A 21,934-nucleotide genomic window follows, 5' to 3' on the forward strand; every position below is an offset into this window, starting at 1 on the left:
ATGAAATAAGTAGAAGTTATGTATGGGGAAACTATGACATGGTCGAGGATATGCACAAGTTTGAGTAAATAAAACAATGAGTTATTTTTCTTTAGATAATCCATTTCGCTATAGACTTAGAATCAGGACTGTTTTTCTGTTAGAATTTTCTCACCATAACTGATTGGGGAAAGGAACACTGTACAGTCGTCGACGTATTGCATTGCGTCTTCTGAGGGAACGTCCAAAGGGGTCAATTTCTTGTAGACTTTGTCTTACATGCCACCTTTGGATGCGTAACCCACGTGATCTCAAGCTGTCATGCACATATCGTTCACCTGCATTTGTGGTATACTGAAGAATTTCCCTAACAACCCTGTTCAGGTTTTCATCGGAAAATGTTGCATAAGTCAGTGGCTCAATGCCAAGGTCCTCTCTGTGCCTGTACAGAGTACGGGAGCTAACCCCTAAACATGTTGCAATGCTTTGCCAGTTCATTCCAAGAGATACTAAATGAGATATTTGCTCTCTTGAAATGCTGTATCGCGGTCGACCTTGAGAGCAAGTCATGAGAGGTGGAGGTAACAAGACAAGTCTGTTCTCAGATATAGTTCGTTGACTGGTTTCATAAGCAGTCAGTAAAAAAATTAGCCATCCATTTAAGGACTGTAATGTATTCACTGCTTCTCTATTTCTTGCATCGTCAACAAATCTTGAGATGGACAAAATTCCAGATAAGGTTTGAATGTGATCACCAAGTTCTCTATGGAGCCTCTGACGAACAAAAGAATCTGTAGCTTCTCTTTGAATTTGTTCCAAACATTCTAATACATTATTTAAAAAAGTTCTAATGTCATTTTCATTACTACTTACTCGACAAATTAACTGCAATACTAGCAAAGAAAGCAGGATGACTTTGAACAGCTTCATTGCTTGGTTCTTCTGGTTTAGGTCTGGGTATGTCAAGTAAGTTCTCCAAGTGTATCACATTTCCTGGTTTAAGAATAACTTCCTGCTTAAAGGATGAACTTCCTGTGTTAGGAAATGCAGATGTGAATGTCAGAGTGTATGTATGCAAGGGTAGAGGATAAACACTGGGATTGTATGTATATATGAGTATAGGAGTACAAATATATATGTGTTGAAAGGTAAAGGGTGTGTGTGTGTGTGTGTGTGTGTGTGTGTATGTGTATGTATATATATATATATATATATATATATGACTAGAAAGGGCTGCACCTGCAAGGAGAATAAATATACAGTGGGGCAAAAAAGTATTTAGTCAGCCACCGATTGTGCAAGTTCCCCCACTTAAAATGATGACAGAGGTCAGTAATTTGCACCAGAGGTACACTTCAACTGTGAGAGACAGAATGTGAAAAAAAAATCCATGAATCCACATGGTAGGATTTGTAAAGAATTTATTCGTAAATCAGGGTGGAAAATAAGTATTTGGTCACCTCAAACATGGAAAATCTCTGGCTCTCACAGACCTGTAACGTCTTCTGTAAGAAGCTTTTCTGTCCCCCACTCGTTACCTGTATGAATGGCACCTGTTTGAACTCATCATCTGTATAAAAGACACCTGTCCACAGCCTCAAACAGTCAGACTGCAAACTCCGCCATGGCCAAGACCAAAGAGCTTTCGAAGGACACCAGGAAAAGTATTGTAGACCTGCACCAGACTGGGAAGAGTGAATCTACAATAGGCAAGCAGCTTGGTGTGAAAAAAAATCAACTGTGGGAGCAATCATCAGAAAATGGAAGACATACAAGACCACTGATAATCTCCCTCGATCTGGGGCTCCACGCAAGATCTCATCCCGTGGGGTCAAAATGATCATGAGAACGGTGAGCAAAGATCCCAGAACCACACGGGGGGACCTGGTGAATGACCTGCAGAGAGCTGGGACCAAAGTAACAAAGGTCACCATCAGTAACACACTACAACGGCAGGGAATCAAATCCCGCAGTGCCAGACGTGTTCCGCTGCTGAAGCCAGTGCATGTCCAGGGCCGTCTGAAGTTTGCCAGAGAGCACATGGATGATACAGCAGAGGATTGGGAGAATGTCATGTGGTCAGATGAAACCAAAGTAGAACTTTTTGGTATAAACTCAACTCGTCGTGTTTGGAGGAAGAAGAATACTGAGTTGCATCCCAAGAACACCATACCTACTGTGAAGCATGGGGGTGGAAACATCATGCTATGGGGCTGTTTTTCTGCCAAGGGGACAGGACGACTGATCCGTGTTAAGGACAGAATGAATGGGGCCATGTATCGTGAGATTTTGAGCCAAAACCTCCTTCCATCAGTGAGAACTTTGAAGATGAAACGAGGCTGGGTCTTCCAACATGACAATGATCCAAAACACACCGCCCGGGCAACAAAGGAGTGGCTCCGTAAGAAGCATTTGAAAGTCCTGGAGTGGCCTAGCCAGTCTCCAGACCTCAACCCCATAGAAAATCTGTGGCGGGAGTTGAAAGTCCGTGTTGCTCGGCGACAGCCCCAAAACATCACTGCTCTCGAGAAGATCTGCATGGAGGAATGGGCCAAAATACCAGCTACTGTGTGTGCAAACCTGGTAAAGACCTATAGTAAACGTTTGACCTCTGTTATTGCCAACAAAGGTTATGTTACAAAGTATTGAGTTGTAAAGCAAATCAAATCAAATCAAATTCAAATTTTATTTGTCACGTACACAGTCATACACAGTACGATATGTAGTGAAATGCTTGGACAACTGCTCGTGACCTAAAGAGAACAAAAAAGGAAAAGGCTATGAATAAGATAGGAAATAAATATGAAAAATTAAAAAGGGTAAATTTAACTAGGAAGGAATAAAATATAAATTAAGGTTAAAAATGAAATAACTGTACAACACAAATTAGAATGAAGGGTAAATTTAACTGGGAAGAATAAGATAAAGATAAATATATAAATTAAAGTTGAAAATAAAATAACTGTACAACAAAATACACAATACACAATATAGAACTATATAAGAATGTATGAAGAAATCTAAATATAAATAAATATATACACAATAACAGCAGCTGTACAAGTATTAACCGGAAATGAAGAATATAGTGACCAGTGTTGTGCAAAACCAAAGTCCAGAAAGTCCAGTGTGTGTGTAAGAATTGTATTTTTGTTATTGACCAAATACTTATTTTCCACCCTGATTTACGAATAAATTCTTTACAAATCCTACCATGTGGATTCATGGATTTTTTTTCACATTCTGTCTCTCACAGTTGAAGTGTACCTCTGGTGCAAATTACTGACCTCTGTCATCATTTTAGGTGGGGGAACTTGCACAATCGGTGGCTGACTAAATACTTTTTTGCCCCACTGTATGTCAGCATAAAAATATGTAGCATTAAGAAAAAAAAAAAATTTTCCAACATAAATGAAGACAGGAAACTAAACAGCAGTGACGTTTGTAGGGTTACTGAAGTTGGGCTAGCTGGTATATAATGATGTGCTACGTGATTGCTAGCGACACAGCTATGTTAGCATAACATAAACAGTGAAGCTGGAGGACGAACACTAACACTTTTCCACTTATAAAAGTTAACGTGAAGTTTCCTGATGGTTAGAGACAAATGCAATCGCATGGCAGGATGCTATAAACGGACCAAACTTCAGTCAGGAGAACAACTGAGATAATCCATCCACATTACGAAGTTAGCCATTAATATACTGCAACAACATGGGAATAGAGCAGCTGTGATAGAATACAGCATTAAGGAATCAATGGTACAGAAGTGGAGGAAGCAAGAAGAATGAGTTGAATAAGGTTTGATTTCTCTGACTGCTTTGTTTCACTTAATGTGCCTTATAATCCCGTGCACCTTATGGTCTGAAAAATACGTATTTGCAATTTTATTTGCCACACTGCAGTTTAATGTTGCAAAGCACTTCTTTTTAACTTCAGTGGATATTATACATGGTTATGCTCAGGATATGTCAGCCCATTTCTACTGGAAATTTGCATTTGCACTGTTAAATTTTTATATAGCTTTAATGTACATAAAAAAACAGCTGCTTGTTTAAGTGAAAATAAATGGATGGGGGGTAGGGGGGTGGGGGTTGCGCTAGTAAAGTTGTGGAGTTGTATTTCGTCTCGCATCAATTATATCGTCAGTTATATCGTTATCGCAAATTGTCAAATCTATATCGTGATAAATATTTTTGGCCATATCGCCCTGCTCTAGTGCTTGGAAATGTTGTAGGTGGCTGAGTTTATGTTGCTACCAATGAGTCTGAGTGGGACTCCTTCTTTGTGGATCTATGGAAGTTCATATATACAGGGTGTAGGGCTGCCACGATTAGTCGACTAGTCACGATTATGTCGACTATCAAAATCGTTGACAACTGATTTAATAGTCGACGTGTCGTTTGAAGCTTTGTAAGATCACAAAAGATGCAGGAATAAGTAGCAGGATTTAAGAGTGTAATCACGGACTGAAACAGAAGATGGCAGCACTGCACGTACAAGGATGCCAGCTGCCGTTAAACCCTGAAGAAGAAGTAGAAGCTGTGTCCCAGAATTCATAGCGCAGCCCAGCTTAGTTTCCAACAATGGCGGCAGCTAGTTAGTTTTAATATTATTCTTATTATTCTTTCTGGGTCACAAAATAAACGTTTAACATATTTTCAGGCGAGAATGTAGCTGTGTAAACCTCAAATATCTGCTCAGTTTATCAAGACACCACATATTTTCAAAAGCGCTCCAACGTCTGTTACCCACCAGCTCGATAGCTAGTTGGGGGCACCGGACTCCCGGTGTTCTGGCAATCCATCCTACCTGACAAACCATCCTACCCGTATTTTCTACGCATGCGCACAACACGAAATTCTGTGGCGAACCGTCCTACCTTTGTGAATATAAGCTACAAACATACTCTGACGGGTAACCGTTTTCAAACCCACCGCCGTCTTTCGCTACTCAGGTTAAATATATATAAGTCACTTGGATAACTTAAAATGTTATTGTTTGGCTTTTTTTTTTTAGTATTTTATTTGTTCCTGGGTAAATCGGTTTGGCTGAGATTAAAGTTATAGTTTTTACACAGCTGAATAAACATCAAGCAGACAGCTGATTATCAGAAGTGTGAGATGCTCGAGGATTTACTCCGGTGTCCTGTTATATTTTAGATAGCAAGGAGTTTATTAAACTTCACCGAAACAATCTGCAAATCATTAAAATTGAATGAACTATCATCTTGTCTTTAATTTTAGTTAGCACATACTTTAAACACTTAAAGCTGTAAGCTAATGATAGTTATATACGAGCAGATGCTGCTGGTGCAATAATCTGTACGTTTTACGTCCAATGGATGATGATCTGATTACTCGACTAAACCCCAAAATAATCGTTTGTGGCAGCCCTAACAGGATGTAGCATCCGCTGGGTAAAGGTGGTGGTATGCAGGGCGCTCAGTGGCCTTTTCAAGTTCTTGTAGGCAGCTGATGACTTTCTTTTTGCTTCTGGGGTTTCACCTTGAAGCTTCATAGGTATTGTTGTCACTGAGTGTAGTAGTGTTAATTTGCTCTGCTTCTTCTTGTCAGGGATAAAATGCATATCTATACTTTTGTGTCCCAGCTGAGTAACAGGAGGAGAAGAGTCTGGTGGAGCAGCAGAGGAACAGTTTCAGCCATTTGGACTCAGCTCAGCCACTACAGAGGAAACAATGACTTCAACACAAAAGGTGAGAAAAATATCTCAGTTACACTGTTATTGAAACTGTGTGCACAGCTGGATGTTATCAGCAGCTTTATCTTTTCCATCCTGGGCTCCTCCATACAATACAGAATCTACGTTCACAAACAAAAACCACAGAAGTTACAAGGAAATACAAAGATAATTTTAAAAAAAAATTTTTTGGGGGATTTCTCCATAGTAGCAGACAATGACAAAAGGAAAAAGTACACAAGAACCAGAACAGAACAAAATAGAGCTCAGGCAATACAAAGTTCTGAGGCACATACAAGGCAGTTGAGGTAAACCACAACCCCACTAGGAATCAAAACAAACCAATAAGACCAATATTCAGGCAAATTAATTCAGTTTGGGAAAGCCCCGTAGCAAGGAGGATGACCATACAGGTCCAACGTATTTCAGATATGGGTCCCAGGTTCTGTGGAAAGAGTCCAAGGTGAAGTTGAGCATACAAGTTATATATTCATTGGGAATACAGTCCATAACAGTGTTATGCCAGAATTTCTTAGTTGGGATTGCTGGCCTGCCCCAGAGGAGCAGGATATTCTTCCTGGCCGCAAAAGATAACAGCTGGAACAGTCTCTTGTGCTTGCCTTTGATAACCGAATTGTCCATTACTCCCAGTATGAGACAGAGAGGGTCCAGAAGAACAACAGAAAAGATCATATTTTATCAGCACACACTGAAACAACAATATCATCAGCTGAACTAAGAATTGTTTATTTATATTTCCTATCACTTTATAGCTTCACATAAAGACGAGCATGTACACAGCAATGTGTTAGATGTTTTATACCTAAGAGACAAATATTGTTTTTTTTAATATGTTGGCATTACTAAATCTGTCTGAATGCTTACAAATATGGGTACAAATTTCTTACAGGCTGTGAAAACTGTTTCTGATAGAATGAAGAGTAGACTGGTATATTAAATATTCCTTTATTGGGTGAGAAAATCAAACCATGTCATAACTGCTTTAAGTCATACAGAATAGATATCAGAGGCTTAAACAGGCTGACTTCTGCTAAATGGGTCAAACTGGGCAGAAAGTATACAAACACATAACATCCTTATACAGGGAGTGCAGAATTATCAGGCAAATGAGTATTTTGTCCACATCATCCTCTTCATGCATGTTGTCTTACTCCAAGCTGTATAGGCTCGAAAGCCTACTACCAATTAAGCATATTAGGTGATGTGCATCTCTGTAATGAGAAGGGGTGTGGTCTAATGACATCAACACCCTATATCAGGTGTGCATAATTATTAGGCAACGTCCTTTCCTTTGGCAAAATGAGTCAAAAGAAGGACTTGACAGGCTCAGAAAAGTCAAAAATAGTGAGATATCTTGCAGAGGGATGCAGCAGTCTCAAAATTGCAAAGCTTCTGAAGCGTGATCATCGAACAATCAAGCGTTTCATTCAAAATAGTCAACAGGGTCGCAAGAAGCGTGTGGAAAAACCAAGGCGCCAAATAACTGCCCATGAACTGAGAAAAGTCAAGCGTGCAGCTGCCAACATGCCACTTGCCACCAGTTTGGCCATATTTCAGAGCTGCAACATCACTGGAGTGCCCAAAAGCACAAGGTGTGCAATACTCAGAGACATGGCCAAGGTAAGAAAGGCTGAAAGACGACCACCACTGAACAAGACACACAAGCTGAAATGTCAAGACTGGGCCAAGAAATATCTCAAGACTGGTTTTTCTAAGGTTTTATGGACTGATGAAATGAGAGTGAGTGTTGATGGGCCAGATGGATGGGCCCGTGGCTGGATTGGTAAAGGGCAGAGAGCTCCAGTCCGACTCAGACGCCAGCAAGGTGGAGGTGGAGTACTGGTTTGGGCTGGTATCATCAAAGATGAGCTTGTGGGGCCTTTTCGGGTTGAGGATGGAGTCAAGCTCAACTCCCAGTCCTACTGCCAGTTTCTGGAAGACACCTTCTTCAAGCAGTGGTACAGGAAGAAGTCTGCATCCTTCAAGAAAAACATGATTTTCATGCAGGACAATGCTCCATCACACGTGTCCAAGTACTCCACAGCGTGGCTGGCAAGAAAGGGTATAAAAGAAGAGAAACTAATGACATGGCCTCCTTGTTCACCTGATCTGAACCCCATTGAGAACCTGTGGTCCATCATCAAATGTGAGATTTACAAGGAGGGAAAACAGTACACCTCTCTGAACAGTGTCTGGGAGGCTGTGGTTGCTGCTGCACGCAATGTTGATGGTGAACAGATCAAAACACTGACAGAATCCATGGATGGCAGGCTTTTGAGTGTCTTTGCAAAGAAAGGTGGCTATATTGGTCGCTGATTTGTTTTTGAATGTCAGAAATGTATATTTGTGAATGTGGAGATGTTATATTGGTTTCACTGGTAAAATTAAATAATTGAAATGGGTATATATTTGTTTTTTGTTAAGTTGCCTAATAATTATGCACAGTAATAGTCACCTGCACACACAGATATCCCCCTAAAATAGCTAAAACTAAAAACAAACTAAAAACTACTTCCACAAACATTCAGCTTTGATATTAATGAGTTTTTTGGGTTCATTGAGAACATGGTTGTTGTTCAATAATAACATTATTCCTCAAAAATACAACTTGCCTAATAATTCTGCACTCCCTGTATGTTCATATACTTATTTTTAAGGATTCGCGCGATTGCAAAGTGAAAGCAAAAAACGAGTGCAAATTCAAACGTGATTTCAATATGTCACATATTGACAGTGGCTCACCGATGCCAATGACATAATTACCCAGCTACATTTCCGAAAGAATGCAAAAGCATTGACATATATTTTTCCTTTCTATGACAGCCCAACGGGCAGGGCAGAGATAGATTTTGGTAGCCCGACTGGAAAAATCGCTAGCCCCGGGACGTCGGGCTAGCTATTTTGCGAGCCCTGGATGTAACACTATAGATCAACTTAGCTCAGAATATATAAAGCATATAAACAATTACAGCAATATGATGCAACTGTTAGGATGCCTGGGTCGTTGACCCAGGGTTTTTGAGTTTATTATATTATTTATCATCTCTAGTCTTTGGTTTCTTTGAGTTCTGTCTTATGGTTTATGTCTCTGTCTTTTCTAGTTGCTCTGTCTCCCCTGTCAGCTGTATCCCCTTGTCTAGTTCGCGTCTCTGTGTATCCTTAGTTGCTATATCCCCGTGTCCAGTCAGTGTCTGTGTCTGCCCTGGTCCCACGTCTCTGTTCCCTCTGTTGCAGTGCCTGCATGTGAGTCTGTGTCTTTAGTTCAGTCTGTGTTATGTTTCCTGTTTTACTTTGAAAGTCCGTGTCTCATGTATATGCGTCTGGTTTTGCTTCCTTTGTCTCGTTAGACCTGATTTGCCCCAGCTGTGTTTCCCTCCTGTTACCCATTCCCTGATTGCTCCCTCTGTGTATTTAAGCCCTGTGTTTCTCTGTGTCTGTGTCGTGGTCTACCCTAATTTATGCTGTGTGTGCTGTCTGCCTGCTCATGTATGTTTATTTGGATTTTTGGATTTTTGTTACGTTTGCCAGCAATAAAAGCTGAGTTTTGAAATACACTTTTGCCTCCGAGTGTCTGCACTTTGGGTCCTCCTTACCACCACTCCTGCCTGCACACAGCCCAAACGTGACAGAAGACCACGACCAGAACATGGACCCCGCAGACTCTTCAGCTTTTGAATTCAACACTGAGATGGTGCGGATGATTAAGCTTCTTGGCCGCATTGCTCAGGCCAATGATTTGAGGACTATGGCAGTTAGGCTAAGTGCCATAGATGCTATCATTCGGAGCAACCCTCGGCTTACTCAGCTTTCTACGGACACTGTGCTGGGCAGCTCTATAGCTGCCTGGAGGGAGCAAGTCAGGGCTGGCGAGCTTGCTCTCTCTACCTCCACTTCTTTACCGCCGCTCCAGGACAACACACACTCACCACCTGCCTCATTGCTACCACAGACTTCCTCTCCTTCCTCATGCAGGCCGGGACCTTGTTCGCCTGTCCATTCGCCTGCCTTTTTCCTGGCGGCTATGTGGTCGGAGGATGAGGAGGAGGTCTCTACATTTCTCCACCGGTTCCTGTTCCCTCGTCTAGAAGGAAGCGACGCCACCGTCACTCCTCTCCTCGGTCATCCATCCAGCAACCAGCCTCCGCTGGAGGGTCCAAGGGGCCCGTCCAGCAAGCTGCCTCCGCTGGAGGGTCCGAGGGGCCCGTCCAGCAAGCTGCCTCCGCTGGAGGGTCCGAGGGGCCCGTCCAGCAAGCTGCCTCCGCTGGAGGGTCCGAGGGGCCCGTCCAGCAAGCTGCCTCCGCTGGAGGGTCCGAGGAACTGCTTCAGCCGTCTGTTCCTGCTGGAGGGTCCGAGGGGCCCGTCCAGCAACCTGCCTGGCAGGTCGCCGCACTGCTACAAACTGGATTAGTAGTGGTGGTTTTTCTTTCACATAGGGTTTTAGGTAGCACCTCCTTTCCTGACTTAGCTTGTTTTGTTTGTTATTTTGGCCTGTGTTCACCCCGGACTTAACATTTCAGTGTAGACACAAATAAACCACCGTTCACTTCAAAGATTGGCTTCTGGGTATGATTTGGGGGACCCGGGTGGGGTCACTTCCTTTCTTACCCTTATGTTATGGTCCTGTACCCCTAGACTGGGGAACAGCACACCTACAATGTCTCCAAAAAGTCGATTCTGTCCAGATTGGACAAGCTTAAAAACACACCAAGTCATCCACCTACAATGTGTTTGTTGACATCTTGGATCCCACTAATGGAGGCAGTTTCAGTTTAGTCCATGACTGCATTTCACTCACTGCCTCTGTTTGTATCTCTGTCACTGCAGGACCAACACGGAGCGAGAAGTCAGCGCTCTCAGGAGGCCGACAAACCTCACAGAAGAAAGAGAGAGAAAACATACAGCTGTGATGAGTGTGGGAAGAATTTTACCCATCTTGGAAACTTTAAAGCACACCAACTGGTCCACAGTGGAGATAAACCGTACAGATGTGACTTGTGTGGAAAACGTTTTACCCAGAAAGGACACCTAAAATCACACCAGCTCATCCACAGTGGAGTTAAACCATACAGCTGTGAGTTGTGTGGAAAGTCTTTTACCCACCCTGCAAGCTTAAAAACACACCAAGTCATCCACGGTGGAGTTAAACCATACAGCTGTGAGTTATGTGGAAAGTCTTTTACCAACCCTGCAAGCTTAAAAACACACCAAGTCATCCACAGTGGAGTTAAACCATACAGTTGTGAGTTGTGTGGTAAAGCTTTTACTTGCAGTGGTAACTTACAGCGTCATCAACTCATCCACTCTGGAATCAAGGCGTACAGCTGTGGTCAATGCGGTAAAGCTTTTGCTCGGAGTAGCACCTTACAACGTCACCAAGTCACTCACTCTGGATTTAAACCGTACAGCTGCGACTTGTGTGGAAAGTCTTTTAACGATCCTTCAAACTTGAAAAAACACCAACTCATCCACAGTGGAGTTAAAGTGTACATAGGTGAGTTTTTTGTAAAGTCTTTTACCCAGGCTGGAGGCTTAAAAAGATACCAGTTCATCCACAGTGGACTTTAAGCGTATCCTTAGACTGGGGCTGAAAATAAAGTGGGGCTTGTACGCTCTTTTTGTTTGCCATTTTTTTTTTGCTCATTGTGTTTTGTAGGTTTCCTTCAGCTTTTGGTTGGCAGCTTTCTTGTGGTGTAATGGGTAAACTAGCTGTAATTACTTTGATGTGTGTTATTTTGCACATCAACCCACCATGGCTAAGTTGGATCGATGCACCAAGGCAGATTTGTTGTTGGTGGCAAATTTTTTAATGTTGGTGTCCTCTTGAATCCAAAAAAGGCAGAAATTAAGCAGTGTCTGGCAGAGCAGATGGTGGAAAAAGGGGTAATTGCGAAGGTGAAACTTCGACCGGTTGATGCGTCTGGAGGTTTGGTGGTGGATGGAGGCTCCTGCTGCCGTTCAAGTCCCAAACATTATCCTGGCCAGACAATTACCAGAATTGATTACGGATGATCTTAAGCTTGCCCTTTGCCTGAAAGAGGTGGAGCTTTAGGCTAAAGCCAAAGAAGTTGAGCTACTGCATCTCCGAATAAGGCCTATGGAGCAATGTTACCTCTACCCCATTGAGTAAAAATGTGAGTAAAACTTGACTGATTCTCCTCTGACCAGTTTGATGCAAGAAAGCAAATTGCCTTAGTGCCACCTTTCAGAGAAAGTAAGGTTGACTCTTACTTTAATGCCTTTGAACGCATCGCAACCACTTTAAAATGGCCCAAGGACGTGTGGAGTTTGTTGTTGCAGTACAAATTGGTGGGGAAAGCACAAGAAGTGTGCACGAGCTTATCCATTAATCACAGTCGGGATTGTGAAATTGTGAAATCCACTATTTTAGTGTTTTCTGAGTTAGTTCATGAGGTATGTTGCCAAATGTTTCGGTCCTGCGAAAAATCTGCCAACCAAACACATGTAGATAAGTTTGATAAGTAGTTAGGTGCAAGTAAAGTGAAGGATTTTACTTAGCTAAGACAATTGGTTCTGTTGGAAGAATTCAAAACGTGTCTTCCAAAAAATGTTGTTATGTACCTCAATGAGCAAAAGGTGGATTCAGCTGCTGTTCTTGCAGATGAGTTTCTGTTGACCCATTGCGCTACATTTTCAGCTGTGTGAATATACTCCGTTGTCTGCGCCTGCGAGGAGCTTAAGGGTTTCTCCTGCACATCAAACACACCCTGATCCAGTTCCCATGAACGTTCGTGAATGCTTTTATTGCCATGACACCAGCCATGTCATTGCTAATTGTCTATCACTTCGTCCCTAAGAGCAAACTCAAACCTGGAGAAAGCCAAAGAGTGTTGGTTTTCTCCAGGTTTGAGTCGGTTGGTCTCTATGCCTAATCCCGTCGGATCCTCCGGACCTTTCTTTTCAAAAGCGTTCGCCTCACCTACTGGAAAAGAGGAGGATCGTGTGCTGATTGTGATTTTGTGTGACACTGGGGCTACCAAGTCTCTCATTTTGGATAGCGCGTTGCCTTTTTCTAGTAACTCGTTTTGTGGTGCTGATGCTCTCGTGTGGGGAGTGGATATGTATGTGTGTGTCACGGGCTCCGCTACACAGCGTTTTCCTACAGTCACCTCTCGTTTCGGGCCTGGTAGCAATTGGGGTGCGCCCTCGCTTGCACGTACAGGCGGTTACTATTATTCTGGGGAATGATCTAGCAAATGGAAAGATTTTCCCAATCTCCGAGGTAATTGAAAACCCCATCGATGATTTGGTTTTTGTTTCTGAATCTGCTGCTGGCAGTCTGCCCTCTGTTTTCCCTGCCTGTGTCGTCACATGTGTGTATAAGCGCAGATACAGTGATGTTGATTTGTCTGACTCTTTCCCGTGTTCTGAAGATGATCCTGTGAAAGCTGAGCCACCTGTGGAAAAAGAAGAAAAATGTGTGTCTGATAGCCTGCTACCTGCTACACCTGACCTGTCTATTGAGGCAAGTAAAGCAGATTTTGTCCATGTGCAACAGAATGATCCAACTCTGGCCAAATGTTTACTTGCTGTAAATTCCAACGAGCAAACCCCCATGTTTACAGCATTGGCAACAACGTGTTAATGCGTAAATGGCACCCTCCCTCATCAAGTGATCTTGGGTGGAATGTATTTCAACAGGACATGGACAGTGTAGACACAAATAAACCACCGTTCACTTCAAAGATTGGCTTCTAGGTATGGTTTGGGGGACCCGGGCGGGGTCACTTCCTTTCTTACCCTTATGTTATGGTCCTGTACCCCTAGACTGGGGCACAGCACACCTACAGTGGGGCAAAAAAGTATTTAGTCAGCCACCGATTGTGCAAGTTCCCCCACTTAAAATGATGACAGAGGTCAGTAATTTGCACCAGAGGTACACTTCAACTGTGAGAGACAGAATGTGGAAAAAAAAATCCATGAATCCACATGGTAGGATTTGTAAAGAATTTATTCGTAAATCAGGGTGGAAAATAAGTATTTGGTCAATAACAAAAATACAACTCAATACTTTGTAACATAACCCTTGTTGGCAATAACAGAGGTCAAACGTTTACTATAGGTCTTTACCAGGTTTGCACACACAGTAGCTGATATTTTGGCCCATTCCTCCATGCAGATCTTCTCGAGAGCAGTGATGTTTTGGGGCTGTCGCCGAGCAACACGGACTTTCAACTCCCGCCACAGATTTTCTATGGGGTTGAGGTCTGGAGACTGGCTAGGCCACTCCAGGACTTTCAAATGCTTCTTACGGAGCCACTCCTTTGTTGCCCGGGCGGTGTGTTTTGGATCATTGTCATGTTGGAAGACCCAGCCTCGTTTCATCTTCAAAGTTCTCACTGATGGAAGGAGGTTTTGGCTCAAAATCTCACGATACATGGCCCCATTCATTCTGTCCTTAACACGGATCAGTCGTCCTGTCCCCTTGGCAGAAAAACAGCCCCATAGCATGATGTTTCCACCCCCATGCTTCACAGTAGGTATGGTGTTCTTGGGATGCAACTCAGTATTCTTCTTCCTCCAAACACGACGAGTTGAGTTTATACCAAAAAGTTCTACTTTGGTTTCATCTGACCACATGACATTCTCCCAATCCTCTGCTGTATCATCCATGTGCTCTCTGGCAAACTTCAGACGGGCCTGGACATGCACTGGCTTCAGCAGCGGAACACGTCTGGCACTGCGGGATTTGATTCCCTGCCGTTGTAGTGTGTTACTGATGGTGACCTTTGTTACTTTGGTCCCAGCTCTCTGCAGGTCATTCACCAGGTCCCCCCGTGTGGTTCTGGGATCTTTGCTCACCGTTCTCATGATGAGATCTTGCGTGGAGCCCCAGATCGAGGGAGATTATCAGTGGTCTTGTATGTCTTCCATTTTCTGATAATTGCTCCCACAGTTGATTTTTTCACACCAAGCTGCTTGCCTATTGTAGATTCACTCTTCCCAGTCTGGTGCAGGTCTACAATACTTTTCCTGGTGTCCTTCGAAAGCTCTTTGGTCTTGGCCATGGCGGAGTTTGGAGTCTGACTGTTTGAGGCTGTGGACAGGTGTCTTTTATACAGATGATGAGTTCAAACAGGTGCCATTCATACAGGTAACGAGAGGGGGACAGAAAAGCTTCTTACAGAAGACGTTACAGGTCTGTGAGAGCCAGAGATTTTCCTTGTTTGAGGTGACCAAATACTTATTTTCCACCCTGATTTACGAATAAATTCTTTACAAATCCTACCATGTGGATTCATGGATTTTTTTTCACATTCTGTCTCTCACAGTTGAAGTGTACCTCTGGTGCAAATTACTGACCTCTGTCATCATTTTAAGTGGGGGAACTTGCACAATCGGTGGCTGACTAAATACTTTTTTGCCCCACTGTACAATGTCTCCAAAAAGTCGATTCTGTCCAGAGTGGACAAGCTTAAAAACACACCAAGTAATCCACCTACAATGTGTTTGTTGACATCTTGGATCCCACTAATGGAGGCAGTTTCAGTTTAGTCCATGACTGCATTTCACTCACTGCCTCTGTTTGTATCTCTGTCACTGCAGGACCAACACGGAGTGAGAAGTCAGCCCTCTCAGGAGGCCGACAAACCTCACAGAAGAAAGGGAGAGAAAAAATACAGCTGTGATGAGTGTGGGAAGAATTTTACCCATCTTGGAAACTTTAAAGCACACCAACTCGTCCACAGTGGAGTTAAACCGTACAGATGTGACTTGTGTGGAAAACGTTTTACCCAGAAAGGACACCTAAAATCACACCAGCTCATCCACAGTGGAGTTAAACCATACAGCTGTGAGTTGTGTGGAAAGTCTTTTACCCACCCTGCAAGCTTAAAAACACACCAAGTCATCCACGGTGGAGTTAAACCGTACAGCTGCGACTTGTGTGGAAAGTCTTTTAACGATCCCGCAGACTTGAAAAAACACCAACTGATCCACAGTGGAGTTAAAGTGTACATAGGTGAGTTTTTTGTAAAGTCTTTTACCCAGGCTGGAGGCTTAAAAAGATACCAGTTCATCCACAGTGGACTTTAAGCGTATCCTTAGACTGGGGCTGAAAATAAAGTGGGGCTTGTACGCTCTTTTTGTTTGCCTTTTTTTTTTTTGCTCATTGTGTTTTGTAGGTTTCCTTCAGCTTTTGGTTGGCAGCTTTCTTGTGGTGTAATGGGTAAACTAGCTGTAATTACTTTGATGTGTATTATTTTGCACATCAACCCACCATGGCTAAGTTGGATCGATGCACCAAGGCAGATTTGTTGTTTGTGGCAAATTTGTTTAATGTTGGTGTCCTCTTAAATCCAAAAAAGGCAGAAATTAAGCAGTGTCTGGCAGAGCAGATGGTGGAAAAAGGGGTAATTGCGAAGGTGAAACTTCGACCGGTTGATGCGTCTGGAGGTTTGGTGGTGGATGGAGGCTCCTGCTGCCGTTCAAGTCCCAAACATTATCCTGGCCAGACAATTACCAGAATTGATTACGGATGATCTTAAGCTTGCCCTTTGCCTGAAAGAGGTGGAGCTTTAGGCTAAAGCCAAAGAAGTTGAGCTACTGCATCTCCGAATAAGGCCTATGGAGCAATGTTACCTCTACCCCATTGAGTAAAAATGTGAGTAAAACTTGACTGATTCTCCTCTGACCAGTTTGATGCAAGAAAGCAAATTGCCTTAGTGCCACCTTTCAGAGAAAGTAAGGTTGACTCTTACTTTAATGCCTTTGAACGCATCGCAACCACTTTAAAATGGCCCAAGGACGTGTGGAGTTTGTTGTTGCAGTACAAATTGGTGGGGAAAGCACAAGAAGTGTGCACGAGCTTATCCATTGATCACAGTTGGGATTATGAAATTGTGAAATCCACTATTTTAGTGTTTTCTGAGTTAGTTCATGAGGCATGTTGCCAAATGTTTCGGTCCTGCGAAAAATCTGCCAACCAAACACATGTAGATAAGTTTGATAAGTAGTTAGGTGCAAGTAAAGTGAAGGATTTTACTTAGCTAAGACAATTGGTTCTGTTGGAAGAATTCAAAACGTGTCTTCCAAAAAATGTTGTTATGTACCTCAATGAGCAAAAGGTGGATTCATTGTGTAAAGCTGCTGTTCCGCAGATGAGTTTCTGTTGACCCATTACGCTACATTTTCAGCTGTGTGAATATACTCCGTTGTCTGCGCCTGCGAGGAGCTTAAGGGTTTCTCCTGCACATCAAACACACCCTGATCCAGTTCCCATGAACGTTCGTGAATGCTTTTATTGCCATGACACCAGCCATGTCATTGCTAATTGTCTATCACTTCGTCCCTAAGAGCAAACTCAAACCTGGAGAAAGCCAAAGAGTGTTGGTTTTCTCCAGGTTTGAGTTGGTTGGTCTCTATGCCTAATCCCGTCGGATCCTCCGGACCTTTCTTTTCAAAAGCGTTCGCCTCACCTACTGGAAAAGAGGAGGATCGTGTGCTGATTGTGATTTTGTGTGACACTGGGGCTACCAAGTCTCTCATTTTGGATAGCGCGTTGCCTTTTTCTAGTAACTCGTTTTGTGGTGCTGATGCTCTCGTGTGGGGAGTGGATATGTATGTGTGTGTCACGGGCTCCGCTACACAGCGTTTTCCTACAGTCACCTCTCGTTTCGGGCCTGGTAGCAATTGGGGTGCGCCCTCGCTTGCACGTACAGGCGGTTACTATTATTCTGGGGAATGATCTAGCAAATGGAAAGATTTTCCCAATCTCCGAGGTAATTGAAAACCCCATCGATGATTTGGTTTTTGTTTCTGAATCTGCTGCTGGCAGTCTGCCCTCTGTTTTCCCTGCCTGTGTCGTCACATGTGTGTATAAGCGCAGATACAGTGATGTTGATTTGTCTGACTCTTTCCTGTGTTCTGAAGATGATCCTGTGAAAGCTGAGCCACCTGTGGAAAAAGAAGAAAAATGTGTGTCTGATAGCCTGCTACCTGCTACACCTGACCTGTCTATTGAGGCAAGTAAAGCAGATTTTGTCCATGTGCAACAGAATGATCCAACTCTGGCCAAATGTTTACTTGCTGTAAATTCCAACGAGCAAACCCCCATGTTTACAGCATTGGCAACAACGTGTTAATGCGTAAATGGCACCCTCCCTCATCAAGTGATCTTGGGTGGAATGTATTTCAACAGGTAGTTGTATCACAAAGGTTCCGACCCCAAGTAATCAGTCTTGCACATGACAGTTTCTCTGGACATTTAGGAATTAGAAAAACCATCGTATTCTGCATCACTTTTTGTGGCCAGGGTTAAAAACGGATGTAACTAGGTACTGCCGCTCCTTTCACCTTTATCGGGTCAGTGTAAAACCAACCAAGTTATTCCTCCCGCTCCATTGCATCTGATCCCGGCTTTAGGGGAACCATTTCAGCACATACTCATTGATTGTGTAGGACCGCTTCCCAAAAACAAAGTCAGGACGTTAGTATATTTTAACTTTGATGTGCGCCGCCACACGCTTCCCCGAGGCTATTCCGTTCCTCACTGTTAAAGTCAAAGCTGTTGTCAGAGTGCAAGTGAACTTTTTCTCCGCTTTCGGTTTGCCAAAATCTGTTCCAACAGACCGAGGGTCAAACTTCAGAGGGCCTGGTGGCGCCAGTGTCCGGCAGCCTCGCCTCTGTCAGGGTGGCTGTGGCTACAATGTAGCTTACCATCACCAGTAGGGATGGGTATCGTTTAGGTTTTATCCGATACCGGTGCCAAATCGGTACTTTTGAAACGGTGCCGGTGCTTAAACGGTGCTCAAACCGGTGCTTAAAGAATGGAGAACACAAACTTTGTCCAAAAACCTCTCATGTTCAGCTGTTTTTTTTTTTTTTTTGTAAAAAGATAACAATGTTAGCCTTTTCTGCAGCTATAGGGCATATATGGTATCACTCTTGGCTGGAAGCAGTGCTTAAACAATGGAAAAAAAACACAAACTTTGTCCAAAATCCTCTCATGTTCAGCTGTTTCCCACTTTTTCTTTGGTCATTTTAGCCTTTTTGTCCAGGGTGAAGGGAGTATCTGCCATCAAACAAGAGGACAGCCGCATGTAGCTATGATGATGTTTGCTAGTTCACCTTACATGCATTAATGTAATAACGTGGTTAGCCTACTCAACGTAAATTAGCTACTCACGCAGAGAAGAACGGCTGCTGCCACCATCATCCGTCATCATTTCTTTTTTTTTCTTTTTTTTCTCGCCTGTCCCATTTGGTTCTTTAGCCATCAGAATTGTTGTCTGAAGACCAACAAGGATACCCAATGGATTTACTTTGCCAAATGGATCATCGTGGCATTGCCGTATTGGTCCATTTGGTCGATCTTTGTTTTTATTATTTATTATATTTTATTTTCAGATGTTACAGACGGGACAGACATGAGTGAGAGATAGGAAAGGGAGAAAGAAAGAGGAAGGAAAGGAAAAACAGAAGGGGAGAGGGACAGTGAGAAAAGGGGGGAGAAAAAAAAAAATCTCCTGGATCACCTGTTGAGAGAAGAATAGAAAACAAGCAAAAAAAGTGTAAACAGCAGTAAATACTAAATATTCAATGTTGTTGTGCAGCACGCAGGACAGATGTGCTTCGAAGTAGCAGCCAAGAAAGGTGTAATTTGGGTCTACGAGCAGTGAACACCCGTGTGCATACCCGTGTGGATCAGCGCTTGTATTCCAAAGGCTTCTCCATGTAACGATCTGCTAGGGAGTGTGGGGGGGCCACAGCCCCGTCCTCCAGGGTGTGAAGCAGGTATGGAGGAGATCAAAACTCCAGACATCCAGAGGCCCCAAAACACAAGAGACCATGGAAGACCAACAGAGGGGCAGCCGCGCCACTGTTCCAGTAAGAGCTGAGGAGAGTCCCAGATGAGGGTTCGCTCAGCAGCCACGGAGCAGAAGCCAGGGGGAGTTGCAGTGACGCGCCCGTGAGCCCCGCCGGCCGCCAGCTGTGCCTGAGTGACCGAGCCCCAGGCCGAGAGGCCGGGGGCACCCCACCCCCGAAGGGGCCCGAGCGAGCCCCAGGCTCCAGGCCCCGATAAGCGGCCGCCAAGGAGTGAGCCGGTGTGTACCTGGACGCCCACCCCCAGACACAAAGAACCACCAACACACCGACACCTGAGGGAGTCCGCCACCGGCAGGGGAAGTGGTGGTAGGTGGAGATAGGCCTCCAAACCTTGGAGGGCCTGAGGTGTCCCCAGAGAGGTGGCGTCTGATACCCAGCCTGACATATAGACACAGACATACAGGCACACACAGACACAAACATCCATTCCCACCCTCATGCTCTCATATGCACTTACTCCACACTCAACCAACGTGGAGACAGACATAAAGAGACGCTGTACACACGATCACACTCCCCAAGCGTACTCTACAAACCGGGTCTAGGTACCCTTGCCCCTGGAGGGGGGAACTGCACCCAGACCCAGGTGGTGTTACCCTTTTCCCTGCGGTGGGGAGAGGCAGACCACCCCGACTCCGTAGCAGCAGGGAGGCCCCACACTCCAGACCGCAGTCGGACGGCCAACTCCTCCTACTAGCCCTCCCGCTCCAGCAGGCCGCAGAGAATGGGGGTGGGAGAAGACTCCAAACCTCCCTCCACCCGCTCATTGTAGTGTTGATGCATGTGTGTTCTAAGGTGCATTTAAAACCCAGGAGGGCATGGAGCTACCTGCCAAGGAGCAGCAGGTAAGCGCATAGTCCCTCCTGATAGCCCTCAATGTCTAAGTGTATTTAGAGGTGGGCAACGACGCCAGGGGTGAGGTGTACACCCTGATGGTAATTTGGACTCCGTGATTGTGCCCACCCCCAAGATCCTATATGTATGTGTAATGAGAGTGTGAATAATGTGAATGTCTAAGTTGTGGGATAAAATTGAGGCAGAGGCAGCCAGAAGGGGACAGAGGGGGGGGTAGCCTCCTCTGCACCCTGGTGACATACCCCTACTCCAAGGCCCTGCATGTGTGGGTGGTTGTGGTGGAGCGGGAAGAGGGAGGCAGCTGGAGATGGGGAGGGAAGGAAGGGAGGGGCAGGTAACCCCTCCCTGGGGCCAGCTCCCCTGCTGACCCCAGTAGGCACTCCCACACTCCGCGACCCGCCAGGGAAAGGGGGCCCAGGCCCATCCAGACCGGGGCCCAGTGCAGCAGCGCCTCCCGGCCCCACAGAGCCCGGGACAGTCCACCCAACCCCACCACAGAGAAAACTGCACCCACCCCACCATCCACTCATCTTCCAGACTACATAAGACAATAGACGCCCAGGCTGAGATCTTCCTCCACCTCTCCTGTATCTCCCCCTCCTGCAGAGAGAGTTCCTGAAGAGAGGAAAGCTCCTGCAAGATGTGACCATCTCCCCCACCAGTTGAAGAGCCCCCCAGGTGGTTCGACGCACCGGCGGCACCCTGCTCCAGGGGTGGGCCCCCATGCACCCACCCGCCCACAACCCCGGCAACACACCAACCAGGATCCAAGCCCCCGAGGCCCGGCCCGGGCCCCAGCCCAGAGACGGAGCGCCCCCAGAACCTCACGCCCATCCCGGACCCACCCAGGGCCAGCCAGGCTACCAGGTCAGTAACCCACGTCCGTCAGCACAGACCCTCCCCTAGCCCCGCTGCACGCAGCCGCGAGCCAACAGTCACCTGAGAGCCAACAGAGCCCCCAACCGGACATGACCGCTACCCCGGGTTGAACCCCCCAAGGAAGATGCCTCCGGGGAACCCCCCGACGCCCTAAGCCTGTCCCTACCCCCACACCAATCACAACAGTGAAGGCGGGACCAAACTATGACCCCCCACTAGGTGATGGAGCTGATAAAAGGAGTCCAGAGCAATTGATCTGATGTGGTGGCAGAGGCTGTATCAAGACTAATGTAATCTAATAGATAATTTCTATATTGGTTAGAATTAAGATAATTTTTATTTTTCCAGTTCATGAGGACAGTTTTCTTGGCTATGCATAGGGCAGTGAAAATCATATGGGCTATATTCTTTTCTGAAGTGACATTATCTAAGCTGCCCAGTAAACACACTAAGGGGGAGGTTGGAATGTTACATTTCAGACACTTTGATAAGTCTTCACATATCTCGCGCCAAAACTTTTGCACTGGTGGACAGAACCAAAGAGCGTGGATGTAATTGTCTGGTGTATTGCCTTGACAGTGTGAGCAGTTGTTGGAAGATGTAAAGCCCATCTTGAACATCCGATGACCTGTATAGTGCACTCTATGTAGTATTT

The 21,934-nt window shown here is 44.8% G+C and overlaps 1 protein-coding gene across 1 annotated transcript in view; it reads left to right on the forward strand.

Annotated features, from left to right (window-relative positions):
- The window catches only part of LOC147321602 (uncharacterized), a 44,345-nt gene that overhangs the window by 9,190 nt on the left and 13,221 nt on the right, over positions 1-21,934 (forward strand). The window contains exons 2-6 of the mRNA XM_086305653.1: positions 5,590-5,695; positions 10,525-11,191; positions 13,092-13,183; positions 15,265-15,679; positions 17,590-17,681. Coding sequence (XP_086161779.1) covers positions 5,678-5,695; positions 10,525-11,191; positions 13,092-13,183; positions 15,265-15,679; positions 17,590-17,681 — 1,284 coding nt within the window. The 5' untranslated portion in view covers positions 5,590-5,677. The remainder of the gene's footprint in view (positions 1-5,589; positions 5,696-10,524; positions 11,192-13,091; positions 13,184-15,264; positions 15,680-17,589; positions 17,682-21,934) is intronic.

This window comes from Aulonocara sp. 'chitande type north' Nkhata Bay, linkage group LG9 (genome assembly GCF_057382095.1).
Source record: "Aulonocara sp. 'chitande type north' Nkhata Bay isolate Kocher_YH1m ecotype deep benthic linkage group LG9, A_spYH_male_GT1.1, whole genome shotgun sequence".
Taxonomy (NCBI): Eukaryota; Metazoa; Chordata; class Actinopteri; order Cichliformes; family Cichlidae; genus Aulonocara; species Aulonocara sp. 'chitande type north' Nkhata Bay.